Consider the following 17,854-nt stretch of genomic DNA (forward strand, 5'->3'; position numbering starts at 1 on the left):
AGTAGTCTAGTTAGAAATTATATTAAAATAATTAGAAACTTTTTAAACAAACAAAAGGAATTAGGTATGATGAGTGACAATTCTAAAAAGCAAGAGATCTTGTGCAATGAATTAGGTAAATAAGGTGAACATCATAAAACTCTAGCAGACCAAAAGCAAAAATAAATTTTTTTTTAAAGGAAGGCTAGCATTACCAGTGGCTGTGACATTTATAATACATCCTTCGTCTGATGCCATGATGTGATCAGATAATGTCACCAATTAGAATTACTTTGGTTAGTGTCCAAAATTTGTAATTAAAAACTTCTATTTGCCACAATATTTATTCTCAGAAACCAAGCCAAACCAAACCAAACATTCTCTTCTTCAGTAAATGAACTTTGATCCTCATTAGAACAGTCCATATTTGAGCTTTAAAGAATAATTTAGACATTCTAAAAGACCCATTCTGTTATAAGCAATCTGAAAAGAGTACAAACTTCATTACACTTTTTAAATACAGTTCCAATCAATAAAAACAATTCCTATCGCTGAAGTCATTTCAATATATTCTGTTCTCTTCTTGCCACAGTGCTCTCTGACCAACTTACCTGAACAATCAGCTTTATAGACTGCAACTATGTATAATCAAAAACTAATTTGTTATTCACTCTCGAAACTATTACTGTATAACACTATAATATATTTAGAGTAGATGTATTATGTACTCAGGTGAAAGTGCTTGCTAGAAAGACTACTGATCATATTTTTACTTTAGTCTTTTTAAAGCATGTCTAACATACTGAGCCTATGTCTGCAGAAACGGGCCGGATGAAAGACCGAGATGAAACAGACTGTCTTTCTCCTTGGCTAAGTGTTCTCTTGCGTTCACGAACTAATGCCTTCTGATGTCGCTTCATTCTTTCTAGTTGTTCCTCAGCACTCATCTTGCATCTTTGGTGGTCTGCAGAGTACAAGCGTTCCAAGGCACTCTTTGGTCTCTCCTGTTTAAAGTGATAAGGATACAAAACATATGGGTAGTATACTAAAAAAAGTTAACAATTCCTCTTTTTTCTCAGTGTAAATGAGCTATTTTATCCCACTATTGCCTTTTAATCTATTTTGCATATTTTCAACTCTGCCATTTCTACTAAGGTAACAAACACATTAGACTATTTAATAGGTCCAATGACTTTGTGAATCTGTACCAAATTTCAGAGAGTCATTCTATCTTCTTCCTTGCATTAAACCCATCAAATGGGGTCTTGCCCTCCACATGTTCTCCTCTGAAGTACTCTGTTCAATGCCATATCCTCGGTCACATCACATGCTTATATGTCTTCCTTTATGATATTCCACTGCTTCTTCTTGGGTCAGCTCAGCATGTCTTTTTTCCTTCAATGGAAAAATTTGCTGGACTCTCTTATGGATAGAATTGTCTGGACTATTTGTGAGACTAAATCATCCGAGCCTGAACTTCCTACTTTTTTTCATTTATGATGTTACTTCTGCCTCTAGACATTCCCAATCAGTTCTGTGTTTTCAGCATATTGTCCACAGAGATTCAGGCATTTGTCACCAAAATATTTATTTACAGTTACCTTGGAGCTATCTCTTTGAAGTGTTGCATACGATGAAACGGTGGGTGTCTGGTACAATCTGGAAGTTGATCCAGATAATCCTTTGCAAAGAAGCAAAACATGTTTAAAAGACAGATAATAGATGGGTATTTAAAAAAATTTTTTTACATTTTCTATTACATATTTTCGTTACAGGTCACTTCTCAAAATTTTCAGCCAGATAGGGCAGTACTGGAACACAAAGAAGTGTTAATGTAACCAAACTACCAGCAAAATGACTCAAATTAGTACTTACAGTCAGAGCAGAAGGTCAAGGACTGAATGGGGATAAAAAACTGAATTACCCCTACTCTTTCCTCTAAGGTGATTCCAAAACTGAGGTACACCATAGAAGTGGTATAGTACAATTTCCCCTAACTCTGATTATGCTGTATCCAGTGCTTTTTTTGTATAAAAAAAAAGTGCTGGTACCCCAGGGGAAAAGTTGTTGAGCTCTGACAGGAGGTGCCAGTACTGTTACAAAAAAAGCACTGGCTGTATCCAATGCTGCCAATCTGAGTCCATAATAAATTAAGAGCTGTTCTGACAAACTAATTTTTCCTGTTATGGTTCACTCCCACTTCCTAACAAAAATGTGAAGCTCTTTTGTAGAGATTTCTTATTGCTATGGCAAAATTATCAACATTGATACAATTATTTAGCTAACTTTAAGATGATGACTCCAACACCACCTCTAATCTGTAACAAACACACTGCATACACAATATCTCATATACCAAGTATTTGATAAAAATACATGTTATCAATTCTCTGGCTTACCTCTGGTGGGTAATGTCTGGTAACCACTGTCAGAACCTATGAAACCAAGTGAAGTTTGGCTGAGGTCACCATCTATTGTAGCTAATTCAGGTTCACTCATGTATGAGCGGAGCTCTCCCTACATAGAAAAATATTCATTTGATCAAGTGAAATCACAGATTGAAGACAAATTAAACTAGTTTTCTTAGAGTCTTTGTGTTTCCAGGTAGTCATGTATCTATCATTCCATAAGCATTCTGCATACTATAAAACATATCAGAGCAAAAAATTATAAGGGTCCATAAATTTTAAAGCCTGTGGGTAGGTGATTGCTCACCCTATAATCTCCATTCACATATTTCCCTGGTTCTCGATCTCTCTTTCGTTCATCTGACTGACGTTTTAGGCCTCGCACAGATGTGTGCCTGATGACATTGGCTTCCCTTGGAAGAGGTGGAACAGCTGGTGGCTGATCATCAGGATTGTAGAGCTGAGGGAGAGGAGGTCTGGGTGGTGCTTCATCTTCCTAGTAAAAGGTATCAGACACTTTTTCTTATATTCTTTAATCTTTAAAGGGTTATTTTAACTACTGAAGAAAGCTCTGTCTTATTATAAAACAAAACAGTGCAGCATCTCCCTTATCCCACCAACTAATGCATATGATTTTTCATGTTATCGATTCAACTTAATCTTCAAGCACTATCAGTCAATTCCTTTATAGAATCATAGAAATAAAGGTCTGGAAGGGAATTTAAGAGGCCATCTAGTCCAGCCCTCTCAAATAATATTAGTCTTTTTTGCAATTACTTCACATTGTTGACTCATTCAATTTGTAATCCATTATAACCCCAATACTTTTTCAGCAGTATTAGTGCCTAGCTAGTCATCCCACACTTAGTAATTGTACAGTTAATTTTTCCTTCTTACGTGAAGTATTTTGCGCTTGTCTTTTTGGAAGTTCTCCTGTATATTTCAGGCTAATTCTCCAAGTATTAAAGGTCCTTTTGAATTCTAATGTTGTGCACTAGAGTATGAGTAACCCCGTCCGCAGCTTAGTCTGACCTGTAAATTTTATATATATACTCTCCATGCCATCATTTATGAAAATACTGACTAGTGCTGGACTCAAGAATAACCACTGTGGGACACCACTAGATACAACCTATCAGTCAGAGAGAAACATCAATAACTATTCTCTCAGGGCACGTCTAAACTACAAAGATTTTTCAGAAGAGGATATGCAAATTCAACGTGAATTCAGAAGAGGACCTTTCGAAAATGAAAGTAGTCTGGATGCAGATTTTTTTTTTGGAAAAAAAACCTCTTTCAAACAAACAAACAAACAAACCAACAAACAAACCCAAAAACTCTCTTCCTTAAGAAAGGGTTTAAGAAGTTTTTTTCGAAAAAGGGTTTTTCCCCCCAAAATGTGTGTCTTGTTTGCAGCCTTACAGTTATTTTTCCGAGAGAGGATAAGCGGATTCCGTGGGAATTTGAATATCTTCTTCCGATCGCATTTCTGAAAGAGGTTGATTTGGGATGATTTATTCTTGGCAAATCATATTCCTTATAGCCCTCTAATACTTTTGTAACTTAAAACTGATTGTTTAATTAATCCATTTCAGCTGACTGGTCCTCTTTGAGTCCCCTTTTAAATACAGGTATTATGTTTGACCTTTTCTAGTTCTCTGGGACCTTACCTTTGCCCCATGAGTTCTCAAAATTACTAATGGTTCTGAGATGAGCTCCAGCTCATTCCTTAAGTACCCTAGTGTGAATTTCTTCAGACTGCTAACTTCATATGAGTTGAAAATGCTTCTACTTTGTTTCTGTGTTGTGCACTATTTGCTGGTAAATGCCTTCCATTTTCACATTTAGAACTACGTGTGAAACTTGTTCATGAAAACATAAAGCTAGGTGCAATATGCTCAGTGTCAAACCTCAAACGGTGAACAGATTCAGGGCAATTTTAGAGCCTCAACCCAAATTACTCCTTAGGCTAATTCTGCAATAAGGGCTGGGATTCACATAGATAAGGAAGGGATTATTTATCTAATGTTTTCATATATAACATTAGTTACTCAGATACAGTGGGGAGAGAGCAGTACACAGATTTACACTCAATTCACAGCAGTAATACTTACAACTTTTGCCTTTAGCTTCACTGGTGACTGAAGAGGAAGCTCAACTTTTTTCAGCCGTTGTGGTTGAGACTGCGTTCTAGGCTGAGTATAAGGCTGTGGAAACAGCCTAACTTCCAAAGAGGACTTAACAGGACTAGATGGAGGACTTCGCTGAGTAGAAAGTTTGCTCTCCAAAGTTGTGAGAGAAGCTGATAATGAAGGCACTATAGGCTCAGAAAACAAAGGCACTGTTTTTCTCTCTATGGCAGAAACAGGTAAACATATTAAAAAAAGTTGTATGGACATTGTATCTACTTCAAAAGCACTGACTTTTCCCACAAGAACATCACATAAAATAAAATGCTGTATGTATCTATGTGCTAGCTTTTGACAAACCTTAAATTTTCCTCATTATTCTGACTGTAGACTATATTTTTCAGATGCCAAAACTTACGACGTTATAGCTATCCCATGAAACATCCCTACACCAGGACATGGATAGATGTCTATAGTTGTATTTTTTAAAAAACTGAAGTAATTGAATAAATTAATACCCAGCTACATGATCTCAAAACAAATTCACACTCTGCTTACAGGTAAAAGGTAAATAATGTTAATAAATGTATGCTTATGCATATGCTATAAACTAAAGCTATAGACTTGCAGTTCCACAACCTACTGGCTCTTTTCTATGAAGTCTAACAACACAGATTATCATGTAAATCATATACCCCTTCTCACTTTACCTTTTTTGACAACAGAAAATGGGTTGTTCTGTCTGCCAACTATTCCCCACACTGGAAAACAATGTGAAGTGCATGCAGGAGAGGGGCCAAGACCCAAGGAAAAAGGTAGATAGAAGAATGGTGCAAAGAGCTGTCAGAGGGTGGGCAGGATAACAATTGTGAGAGTGGGAGATATGAGGATTAAAACAATATCTCAGGCTTGACTAATTTATCCACTTGTTGATTGGTTTGTTTTCTTATGCCTTTGCATTTCTTGGTTCCACGATAAGTACAAAAATAACTGTGAAGAAGGATATTATTGAGATAAGGGGACTCCCAACCTAACCAGCAGCAGAAAGTACTGAAAATTTATTTACTTGATGATAACCGCAAGACTTCTAGCCTAATGCTCAGACTCCTTAGAGTCTGACAATTTAGATACAGTTTAATATCTTTAACTCAGTTTCTCTTACCTGGATTTTTTATAGACTCTACTATGACTTTGTAGTTTGCTTTATTTGCACTTAGGCCTGCTGTAACATCTTCGATTCTCCATAAATCTTTTTGCATTTGTGTTTTCTCCTAATGTTTAGTAAGAGGAGACATTTTAAAAATCAGTTCAATCCCAAAATGTCTTCAGTTTCATTTATTATAGCTAGTTTGAATCAAACATTTGAGAGAGACTTAGACACAAGATGCATGGTTTGGAAAGATGATAGGAAAAAGCTGAGCATTACACCACTGTTAGCATCTTAATTCAGCCCAGCCTACAGGTGGAGCCATAAGTAATGCACAGTGTCTCCCAAAGCTTGGGGAAAAGGGGATGAAAGGGAGGTGAGGGGAGCACAGAGATTCCTTTTAGTTCTTCCCTAGTGACCCAGCTTTAAATTAAAATAAAAAAGACAGTCTCTAGGTTTTAACCTTCAGAATGGAAAACAGGTAAAAAACAATCCATGTAAATGAGCATGGATTTACAATGAACCTTAAGCAGCTCTGAGGTATGAACTGCCCCATTCATTTGAATAGGTGCTAACTCAGAAGCTAATGATGATGCATTAAATGTTACTCGTTATATATTTCAGTTTTATTGTGAAAATGTATTCAATCTACTCTGAATGACCACTGATTCTGGTGTCACAACTGACAGCTGGAGGAGGAGGATGGGAAATGGAAGCAGCCACTCATGCCATTTCTTGCACATGTGAAGTGAAGCTTCCCAGCAGAACAGTGGTTATAGTCATCTACTCCCTGACACACTGATTCCCCTCATCCCTGACAAGCCTGTCAGCCTCCAGAAAAAGGAGAAGGATGGCTAATACCACCCACAGCAGCACATCTCCCAGCCCCTGCACTAGCAGTTTGTTATCCACTGTTTGCAAAAGTGTAGGTAAAGGGCATGAAAACTGAACAATCCATGGGCAGCATTAAAAGGAGTGTAATTGAGTCCATCTTCTGAAGAAGGACTCGGCTTTCTAGAGTTCAGGAAACACTGCTGTAAAGTATTTATAGCCTATGAACTATTATGCTAGAACCCCAGGGAAAGATCTAAAACTCATTTATTCAAAACCACAGTAACATGGACCTGCTGCATTCTGAAAACTTAACTTCAGACAGCAACAACAGCTAACCTACCACAAGATCGCAATATGTCCTTCCATTTCCCAACTCCTTTTCTGTTTGTTTTAGGCTGGGGAACTGGACATGACAGTTCATAGCTTTGTAAGAAAGCTGGCAATGTCCTGGCTACAATATCTAACATCTCCATCACTGAAGAAAAAAAGTTAAGAAGAAGAACTATTTTGCATTTTTCCTATACATTTAGGCTACATCTACACTGGCATGATTTTCCGGAAATGCTTTTAACAGAAAAGTTTTCCGTTAAAAGCATTTTTGGAAAAGCGCGTCTAGATTGGCAGGACGCTTTTCCGGAAAAGCACTTTTCCTGGAAAAGCGTCCTTGGCCAATCTAGACGCGCTTTTCTGCAAAAAAGCCCCGATCGTCATTTTTGTGATCGGGGCTTTTTTGCGGAAAACACTACTGTGCTGTCTACACTGGCCCTTTTCCGGAACAGTTTTCCGGAAAAAGACTTTTGCCTGAACGGGAGCAGCATAGTTTTTCCAGAAAAGCACTGATGATTTTACATTAGATCGTCAGTGCTTTTCCGGAAATTCAAGTGGCCAGTGTAGACAGCTGGCAAGTTTTTCTGGAAAAGCGGCTGATTTTCCAGAATAACTTGCCAGGGTAGACACAGCCTTAGTGAAGTAGAAGAGCTATTGAGAAAGTTACCATTCAAAGGAACCTGGTATCACAGCACTCCCTCCTGCCCATGAGGGTAAAAAGATCATCTAATTCATACATATAACATAGCATTGCCTTGGAAGAAAAGACAATTTCATTATTGGTTCCTATACCTCCTAGCACTGGTAAAGGGAGGTAAATTGCTTCATATCTGCATTCTTGGCCCTTGAAAGTATTTTCAGTCAGGCTATGGATCAGAAAGTAGAGTGCCAAGGAGCCAGACACTTAAACAATGCAGAATGCTATTTGCTAATAGCAGACTCACTGAACAGATGGAACATTTCTTGAAAAATTATTAAGACACAAACTAGACAATCACGTGTTCCACTTCAACTTCCTGTGAAAAGTCACACTGCAAGATAATCAGCCATAGATTTACAGTGAACATATTAAAAGGTAACTAGTCAGAAAACCTTTGAACCTTCCATCAGTGCTAAAGTAGTATACATAGTAAGGAAGAATCTTCAGTATTATTTCTAGATAACAGTCCTGTTTTGAGTGCAGACGATTGGACCTCTCAAAGACACTTCCAGTTCTATGTTTCTATGATTCTTCTCATTACTTAAATCTCAAAGCAAATAGACTAGGACTAGAAAGTTAAACAGCTGAATATATTTTAAAATGTGAGCAATCAAAGACTAATGTTTACAAAGAAGATGTAAATATACTTTATGTGCATGGCCAGAAAACTTGGATTGAAGAAATAAATCATTTTCTCTAATTTTCTAGCATAGGAGCAATAAAACTACAGGTTATTCTCAGTAAGGTAGCTCTGTTAGTCTGTAACTTTAAAAACAACTAGTAGTCCTGTGTCACCTAAGGTTATGTCTACACAGCAGGGCTAAAGTTGAATTAAGCTTAGCAACTTCAGCCATGTCAATTGCGTAGCTTAAGTCAAAATAGCTTAATTCAGCTTTTGGCGCTGTCTACACAGCGGGAAGTCAAAGGAAGAACACTCTTCCTTCAACTTCCCTTACTCCTTGTGAAATGAGTGTTACCATAGAGTCAGATTAAGAAGTCCACCAGCTTGACATTATTTTGAAATAAAGGCTTGTAGTGTAGATGCGCAATGTTATTTTGGAATAACATCAGTCATTCCAAAATAACGCTGCTGTGTAGACATACTCTTAGAGCCCACCAAAAATATATAGCATCATGAACTATTGTAAGTAAAACCCACTTCAGATGGGTGGACTTTTCCCACGAAAGCTCATGATCCCATATATTTTTGTTAGGCTCTAAGGTGCCACAGGACTACTCACTGTTACTTAAGTCAGAAGCTAAAACTCACAAAAACCATGTCTGAGTTTATTCCAACATGTGCAGATCCCTCCCCTTACACAAAAGATCATTAATCACTGCTCTAAAATAAGACACCACGTGAACAGGCTGCCTGAGTCCTTGAGTTCTTAACCTTCTGATGAATGAACATTTTAAGCTTGTGTTCAGTATCAACTGTCCTTTCTAGCAACTTGAAATCTCCATCTTTATTAATATTTGATAATGTTCCATAAGAACCACTTTAAAAAAATAAAAATAAAAGTATGCAAGATGCTACAGCTCTGGAACATAAATTCCTCTATTCAGAGCGGGGAAGATTTTAGGAACACTTTAAATTTTGGGTCAATTTGAAGCAACATAATAGGTACGTGATTCTCAAAACCTAACATCAGCACTTTTTGAAAATCAGGCCCCTTCACAGGCCTGTTGACAGCAATTCTGGGCCCCAAGACAGAACATTCAATGGGCCCTCTCTTAACATACACACATGCCACGCCCGTATGGATATGGTCCCCCCTACATTTGGACAGCACTATGCCTGTGCTGGCTGGGGCCCAGCAAGCTGCTGGTTGTGCTTCTGTGCATGCCCTTCTAGCAAAGCCAGGGCTTCCACATGCCTGCCTGGGATGGTTGCCAACTGTCTAATCACACAAACCAAAGACCCTTGCTGCCTCCTTTTTGAGGTCATGCCCCTGTCTCTCACCTTTTCTGAGGTCCCACTCCCACTTATTCCATCCCCACTCCTTGCTTGCTTTCCCCCACCTTCACTCACTCTCACTAGGATAGGGCAAGGTTTGGGGTGCAGAAAGGGATTTGGGCTCTGGGAGGGAGTTTGGGTGCAAGTTCTGGGAGGGGATTGCAGTGCATAGGGGCAGTGTTTACCTCTGGCAGCTTATCAAAGTGAATGGCATACCACTCTGGAGGCAGCTCCTAGGTGGCAGGCAGGGGTCTCCACAGACTACTGCCTATTGGCACTACTCTCACAGTTCCCATTGGCAGCAGTTCCAGGCCAATGGGAGCTACAGAATCAGCTCTTGGAGTGGTAGCAGCATGTAGAAATCCCCTTTCCCCGCTCTCCCAGGCTGCAGAGACATGCCATGCTTCCAGCAGGGACAAACAGGAAGTCTGGGATGCAGCGAGGGCAAACAGGAAGTCTGCCGTACCCCAGTGCACTGCTGGCAGCGACAGTGGCAGCTGAGTGTCCCCAGGCTCTTTTAAATTACCCAAGCCCCTGGGCAACTGTCCTCTCCTTGAAGGGGCCTGCCCCTTCAAAAGTTTTAACTGGGCACTCAAAATAATCTGTTAAAATCTCAACTAAAATAGATCCATATGCACAGGTGGTAACAAATAAGCGAAGCTCTCTCATGCTGTCCTACCAGCATGACCAAAACCAGAATCAGACAGACTATTAGCTTAGGGGGTAAATAAAACTCTAAATACTTGGCGCCTCAGGCACATTTGGTAGCAATTTTCTGCCTCTTTTTGCTCATGTAATAAAAGGCACATAAGGAACAGAGCGAGCAATTTTCCTACAAAGACAACTTCTTTCTTTGATGATTACTCCAGTAGTTGCCAGAGGTTACCAGTCTTATCAGAATGAGATTTAGGTTATATCTATACCATTCATCAAATCCGTGCCATGGTAAGGTACACAGTTAGCCACACACTGTTGCCAGGAGCGTGCTCTCATGTTGAACAAATAAAACCACCCCAAATGATGGGAAGAAGCTTCACGAGGAATGTGTTTTCTAACCCCTCACCCATCAAAATTATTGCCCACCCCTGGTTTAGTACGTCTCCATTTAGACCAGTGTTTCTTAAACTGTGTTCAAACAGAATTCAAAATGGCCACCCTTAAAGGGGCAGGCAAGTTTTTTTTTCCTCAATAACTTTCCCCCAACCCATTACCCTCCTTGGTATTCCCCATAAACAATTTTTATTGTTTGGTGTTCCTCAGTCTTAAAACGTTTAAGAAACACTGATTTAGACCATTTTCTCTAGCATGCTTCTCTCTTCAGGATTATATTCACAACATGGTTAAATTTTCTGCAAGAAAATTAATTTAAAAACAAAAAGACAAAAGCAAATGATTGTTTCTGTATTCACTATTAAAGTTATTATGAAAGTCTTAAATACATGTTTTATTCAATCTAGCTAGATACTTTGAGATACAGTTTTCTTACTTTGGGTACCTCCAGTAGGAGCAGCAGGCAGGAAACCCTCTTTCATTCCCACATAGACCAAGCATTCCAGAGACGTCCTCCAAGGAGTTATTTATTGTCAAGTTCAGGCAAGATCTCAACAACAGTAATTTAGTACCTGAATACAGACTCACCTGAGGAAAAAGTGATCTGTTCATCTGCTCCTGTAAGGCTTGCCTCAGCTGGTTCACGTCCTTTTCCAATTTCAGATACTCATTCCATGCATTTTCCATTTCCTGTTGTCAAAGAAAAAGGCTTCAATGAAATCCTACAATAAGCAATAAAAATAAATGCAGCATTCTATCCCTGATCCAATTCATCAAATAAACATGTTCTAAGAATTAATTTGTTCCAATGAAAAGAGAATAAATGATCTGTTCTGCACAGAATGTAAATGTAGGAGCTTGACATGAAGCATTGGCTTAAATGCTTTACTAGGTTGCTTTACCAGAGTTCAGAATCTTTGAATTTTTTTAGCAATATGCAAACATAGAATACTCTACTAGTTATTTAAGGACGAAATAGGAGTTCAAAGGAATCTAGGCAATGATATGAACTTTTGAAAGAAGACAATACCCTGGTCAGATTCTGTAATGTGTAAAACAGAACAACATACATTAATGTGATCTATGCCATCAACTGCCAGAGGATTTATGGACACACAACAGATATTAGAAATAGTAACACACATAAACCTGCAGGCAAACATTGTAATCTGCCTGGATACTCACGAATGGATTTAAAAGGAGCCATTCTTCCTCAACGGACTTTCACAAGCCAATTACAGAGAGAGTGCAGAATTGATCTTTATGTGCAAATCTGACACTGTCTCCCTTGGCCTGAACAAAGACTTGAACTGGTTAACATACAGCCGGTCCCCGAGTTGCAAATGGTCGACTTATGACTGTTCATAGTTATGACCGAAGCTGTCATAAATGGCGGACCCCGAGTTACGAATGTGATCCATGCTTACGAACAGCACGGTTGCGTGTAATTCTATGGGGTCCGACTTACAAACAAACCGAGTTACGACCAATTGCTTGGTCCGTAACCGGTTCGTAAGTCAGAGATAGGCTGTATTGTAAAGCCAGCTTTCCTTGCATTCAACACCCTACTGACATATTCAAAGATGCCATAAGAGAGGTCCAACTTAAATGTATACCCCAAATTAAAAAGCACAGTAAGAGAACCAAAAAACGTGCCACAATGGCTTAACAACCAAGTAAAAGCAGCACTGATAGATAAAAATGCATTGTTTAAAAAGTGGAAGTTAAATCCTAGTGTGGAAAATAGAAAAGGGCATAAACTCTATCCAATTAAGTGTAAATATATATAATAAGAAAAGCCAAAAAGGAGTTTGAAGAACAGCTAGCCAAAAACTCAAAAATTAATAGCAAAATGTTTTTTAAGTGCATCAGAAACATGAAGCCTGCTAAGCAACTAGTGAGGCCATGGGACAATCGAGATGCTAAAGGAGCACTCAAAGATGATACGGTCATTGTGAGAAATTAAATAAATTATTTGCTTCAGTTTTCACAGCTGAGGATGTTAGGGAGATTCCCAAACCTGAGCCATTTTTTTAGGTGACAAATCTGAGGAATTGTCCCAGATTGAGCATTAGAGGAGGTTTTGCAACAAATTGATAAACTTAAAAGTTAACCAGTTTTACTTGTTACTTGAATGCGAGATGGCATTCACCCAAGAGTTCTGAAAGAACTCAAAAGTGAAATTGTAGAACTATTAACTGTGCTTTGTAATCTATCCTTCAAATCATCTTCTGAACCTAATGACTGGAAGATAGTTAATGTAACACCAATATTTTAAAAGGACTCTAGAGGTGATTCTGGCAATTACAGACTGGTCAGTCTAATGTCAAATTAGTTGAAACTATAGTAAAGAATAGAGTTGTCAGACACATAGAGGAACATTGGTTGTGGAAAAGTCAACATGGTTTCTGTAAAGGGAAGTCATGCCTTACTAATTTAATAGAGTTCTTTGAGGGGTCAACAAGCATGTGGATAAGGGGGATAATAGAGTTACTTACTCTGTGCAGTAACAGGAGTTTTTCGAGATGTATGTCTCTGTGGATGCTCCAGTCTGGGGTGCTGGTGCATCCTCATGCCAGTCACAGGAGATTTTTTCTAGCATTGCCCTGCTGTGCCCCTCATGGCCAGCAACATCTACTCGTGCTGTTGGTGTTCGTTAAGCGCGCGTGTGGCACGGCGCCTCCATTTCTTATCTACCTTAGTTGTAGCTGTGGGGACGATCCAATGTAGGGGAAGGAGGGAGGGTAGTGGATCACCCACGGGGACACATCCTGAAGAATTCCCATTACTGCACAGGGAGTAACTCTTTTCTTCTTTGAGTAATGTGGGTGCTCCACTCTGGGCGACTATACAGCAGTGTCCGTATTGTGGAGGCTGGTTTGGAGCCCTGCCCCAGAAATTGCAGAGAGCACCACCTGTCTCTCTGATGTTGCTGGAGCAATACTAGAGGTAAGAGCATAATGTTTTGCGAAGGTATGTTTGGAGGACCAAGTTGCAGCCTTACAAATCTCTTCTAGCAAGATGTTGTTCAGGAAGGCTGTGGTCTGGTGGAATGCACTGTTATAGTTGGTGGCGGTTGCTTGTTGTGAATGGTGTAACAACTGTGTATACAAGAAGATATCCATTTGGATTTTCTTTGAGAGGAGATGGCTTGACCCTTTGAGCGTTCTGCGAATGATAAGAGAGTCTTGTTGACTTCCTCCAGGGTTTCATTCGGTCAAGGTAGAAGCCAAGCACCCGACTGACATCTAAGGTTTATAATGAAGCTTGGGTTGGATCGGCAGGGGTGGCCTGTGAGTATAGGCCATCTCGGCGGTCGCCTAGGTCACTACCTTCAATGGGGCGCCTGATGATTATGTTATGCCATTGACGGTTGTGCAGGTGGGGGTGTCAATCGCACTTTCCGCTTGGGGCGCCAGCTGCCGCAGCAGGCCTCAAGCCACTCCTGTGGATCGGTATGTGGTTTAAGGTAAAACGCAGGTAAGTGTATGGGTCCATTGATATAAAAAGGGTGTTGGAACTTTTGAGAAGAATTTAGGCCGGGGTCGGAGGGTTACTCTGTCCTTAGTGAAAACCATAGAGGGTAAATCAGACATCAGTGCTGCCATCTTACCTACTCTCCTGCTGGAGATGATGGTTATTAGAAATGCCACTTTTACTGAGAGATGTAACCACAAACAGGTCCCTAATGGCTTAAGGGTGGTTTGGTTAGGCTCTTTAGCACATGATTAAGGTCCCAAATGGGTGTTGGTGGACGCACAGAAGGGAAAGGCTGAGATTGTCACAGCATGAACTTTTACTGTGCTAAAAGATAGTCCTACCTCGCGTAGTTCTAATAGGTAGTAGAATATCATTGATAGGGAAGTCGTATTGGGTGTGATGTGATGGTTCTGCTTTACCCATTCGGAGAACCTCATCCATTTATAAGTGTATATTTTCCTAGTAAATTCTCTCCTACTGTTAATAAGTATCTTTTTTACTCTGTCTGAACAGGTAACTTCGGCATCATGAAGCCATGTAGGAGCCATGTCTTGAGGTGGAATTTCACTGGATTAGGATGGAGAATTTTGTCATGACATTGAGTCAAGAGGTTGCAACATGGAGGGAATACATGGGGATCAGCAATGATCAATCTCTGTAGGTATGGGAACCAGGTTTGTCTGGACCATGATGGTGTGACAAGAATTACTTGTGCTTGATCTTGTCTGATTTTTATGATCACGTTGTGGAACATAGGTAATGGTGGGAATGCGTATAGGAGGAGGGTGTCCCACTTTAAGAGGAAAGCATCCCTTATAGAGGCTCTGTCCAGCACCACCCTGGAGCAGAATAGGTGGCACTTTTGGTAGGACTTGGTTGCGAACAGGTCTATCTCGGGCTGACCCCATTTGTGAAAGACAACTCTGAGGGCTTGAGTGTCCAGTTCCCATTTGTGCTGGTTTGAAAAAACCTGGCTGAGATTGTCCGCCTACACATAGAGTGTGCCAGGAACGTAAGTGGCCATGGGGCTGACACAATGCACAATGCACCAATTCCACAGTTTCAAGGCCTCTATACAAAGAAAAATAGATTGGGCTCCACCTTGCCAATTAATGTAGTACATATATGCTGTATTGTCTGTCAAGATGTTGACTGTTCTGGGAGCAATGAATGGCAGAAAATGATAGCAGGCATGTTGCACCACTCTGAGCTCGAGAAGGCAGATGTGGAGCATCTGTTCATGGTTAGACCGTTTTCCCTATACTATCTGGGCTCCGAGGTGAGCGCTCCACCCCACGAGAGAAGTGTCTGTTGTGAAGAATAACTGGGAGCAGGCTGCTGAAAGGAGACTTTGGGCAGCATATTCTATGGTGGAGTCCACCACTTCAATGACGTTAGAACATGTTGTGGTATAGTGACAATTTTGTATAGCGTCCCTGGTGGAGATGTAAACCATGGTGAGCCACGCTTGTAAGCATCTCATGTGTAATCTGGCTAATCTTACCTCTTATGTGCCCAAGATTTTGAGGCATTCATGCACAGTCATGATTAGCATTATAAGTGTAGCAGAGATGAGGGCTGAGAGAGTGTCGAATGTGTGCCAAGGTAAAGTGGCTGTAGCCTTTGTTGAATCTAGGCAAGCTCCTATGAATTCTAAAGTTTGTGCTGGATGGAGTGTGGATTTTTGGTAATTTATATGGAATCCAAGGCTGAGTAAAAGTGAAATAGTTTTGCTGACTTGGGTCTCTTGGAATGACATACCTTTTATGAGGCAGTCATCTAGGTAGGGAAAAATTATTACTCTCAGCCATTGTAGATGTGCTGTTACAATAACTAGAGTCTTTGAGAAAACTCTCAGTGCTGTGGAAAGACCAAATGGGAGGACTTGATATTGGTAATGTCTCGTGCCTACTAGGAAGTGTAAAAAGCATCTGTGGGCTGGATGGATCGTTACGTGAAAATAGGCATCCTGGAGGTCAAGGGCCGAGACCCAATCCCCGTGATCCAATGCAGGTATGGTAGTAGCTAGCTTTACCATCTTGAATCTCTTGTATGTTATATTTGTGGAGTCTCCTGAGATCTAAAATGGGCCTCCATCTGCCCGTTTTCTTCTGAGAGAGAAAATACTTGGAATAGAAACCCCTCCCCTCGATGGATGCTGGAATTGGTTCTATTGCTCCTATTTGTAGAAGGTGTTGTATTTCTTGTTAGGGCAGGAGCTCCTGAGAGCAGATGGGGAAGGGGGACAAGCGGGAGGAATGGAGATGAAGGAGATGGAGTAGACCACCTTGATAATCTCCAAGACACAGCAGTCTGACATTATTTCTGTCCATTGTTGTAGAAAGGACCGTAACCGATGAGTGAATTGGAGGTTGGATGGTAATGTCGGTGTAGCGATGAGGATTTCTCTGGACCTCGACCGCACTTTCAAATTTGCTGCTGGACATGGAAGGTTGAGTCGTCAAGGGTTGTTGTTGGCATTGAGGTCTATGTCTCTGTTGTTTATGTCTCTGTCTAAAGTCATACCTTATCATGTCTGTACAGTTCTCTGGGTTGTGAGTAATTGTATCTCAATCTCTTGTTCGGTGGTGTATACACTCCCAGGGTTCTCAAGGTTATGCGTGAGTCCTGCACTCTATGAAGGACTTCATTCGTCTTTTCTGCAAACAGGTTGGCTCTCTAAAAGGGGAGGTCCTCGAGTTTCTGTTGCAGCTCCCTTAGGATTCCCAACACCTGGAGCTATGAGGCTCTGTGAATCACAACAGCTGTTGAAGTGGTCCAGGCCACAGTGTCTGCTACATCCATGGCTGACTCATGGGTGATAGTGTGGCCCTCTTGAATGATGCTGTTCAGTTGGGGACATTTCTGTTCCAGTAGGAACTATGAGAGCTCCTGGAGCTGTGAATAACTGCAGTAGTCATTGTTGGCAAGCATGCTGTGTAATTTATGACTCTGAGCTGAAATTTTGCCAAGAAATCATAGAATCATAGGACTGGAAGGGACCTCGAGAGGTCATCGAGTCTAGCCCCCCGCCCTCAAGGCAGGACCAAGCTCTGTCTACTCCATCCCTGACAGATGTCTATCTAACCTGTTCTTAAATATCTCCAGAGAGGGAGATTCCACCACCTCCCTTGGCAATTTATTCCAATATTTGACCACCCTGACAGTTAGGAATTTTTTCCTAATGTCCAATCTAAACCTCCCTTGCTGCACTTTAAGCCCATTACTCCTTGTCCTGTCCTCAGAAACCAATAGGAACAAATTTTCTCCTTCCTCCTTGTGACACCCTTTTAGATATTTGAAAACCGCTATCATGTCCCCCCTTAATCTTCTTTTTTCCAAACTAAACAAGCCCAGTTCATGAAGCCTGGCTTCATAGGTAATGTTCTCTAGACCTTTAATCATTCTTGTCGCTCTTCTCTGTACCCTTTCCAATTTCTCCACATCTTTCTTGAAATGTGGCGCCCAGAACTGGACACAGTACTCCAGCTGAGGCCTAACTAGTGCAGAGTAGAGCGGCAGAATGAGTTTTGCTTACAACACACCTGTTGATACAACCTAGAATCATATTTGCTTTTTTTGCAGCAGCATCACACTGTTGACTCATATTCAACTTGTGGTCCACTATGACCCCTAGATCCCTTTCCGCCATGCTCCTTCCTAGACAGTCGCTTCCCATCTTGTATGTATGGAACTGATTGTTCCTTCCTAAGTGGAGCACTTTGCATTTCTCTTTATTAAACTTCATTCTGTTTACCTCTGACCATTTCTCTAACTTACTAAGGTCATTTTGAATTATGTCCCTATCCTCCAAAGAAGTTGCAACCCCACCCAGTTTGGTAT

The 17,854-nt window shown here is 40.5% G+C and overlaps 1 protein-coding gene across 9 annotated transcripts in view; it reads right to left on the reverse strand.

The window, feature by feature from the left end:
* Positions 1 to 17,854, reverse strand: part of PLEKHA7 (pleckstrin homology domain containing A7) — a 291,921-nt gene that overhangs the window by 16,460 nt on the left and 257,607 nt on the right. For all 9 annotated transcript variants that reach the window (XM_075928057.1, XM_075928058.1, XM_075928055.1 and 6 more), the window contains 7 exons: positions 11,120 to 11,221; positions 5,679 to 5,787; positions 4,502 to 4,740; positions 2,695 to 2,883; positions 2,379 to 2,496; positions 1,581 to 1,660; positions 783 to 983 (listed from right to left, as the gene is read on the reverse strand). In XM_075928057.1, coding sequence (XP_075784172.1) covers positions 783 to 983; positions 1,581 to 1,660; positions 2,379 to 2,496; positions 2,695 to 2,883; positions 4,502 to 4,740; positions 5,679 to 5,787; positions 11,120 to 11,221 — 1,038 coding nt within the window. The remainder of the gene's footprint in view (positions 1 to 782; positions 984 to 1,580; positions 1,661 to 2,378; positions 2,497 to 2,694; positions 2,884 to 4,501; positions 4,741 to 5,678; positions 5,788 to 11,119; positions 11,222 to 17,854) is intronic.

Source organism: Pelodiscus sinensis, chromosome 4 (assembly GCF_049634645.1).
Source record: "Pelodiscus sinensis isolate JC-2024 chromosome 4, ASM4963464v1, whole genome shotgun sequence".
Taxonomy (NCBI): domain Eukaryota; kingdom Metazoa; phylum Chordata; order Testudines; family Trionychidae; genus Pelodiscus; species Pelodiscus sinensis.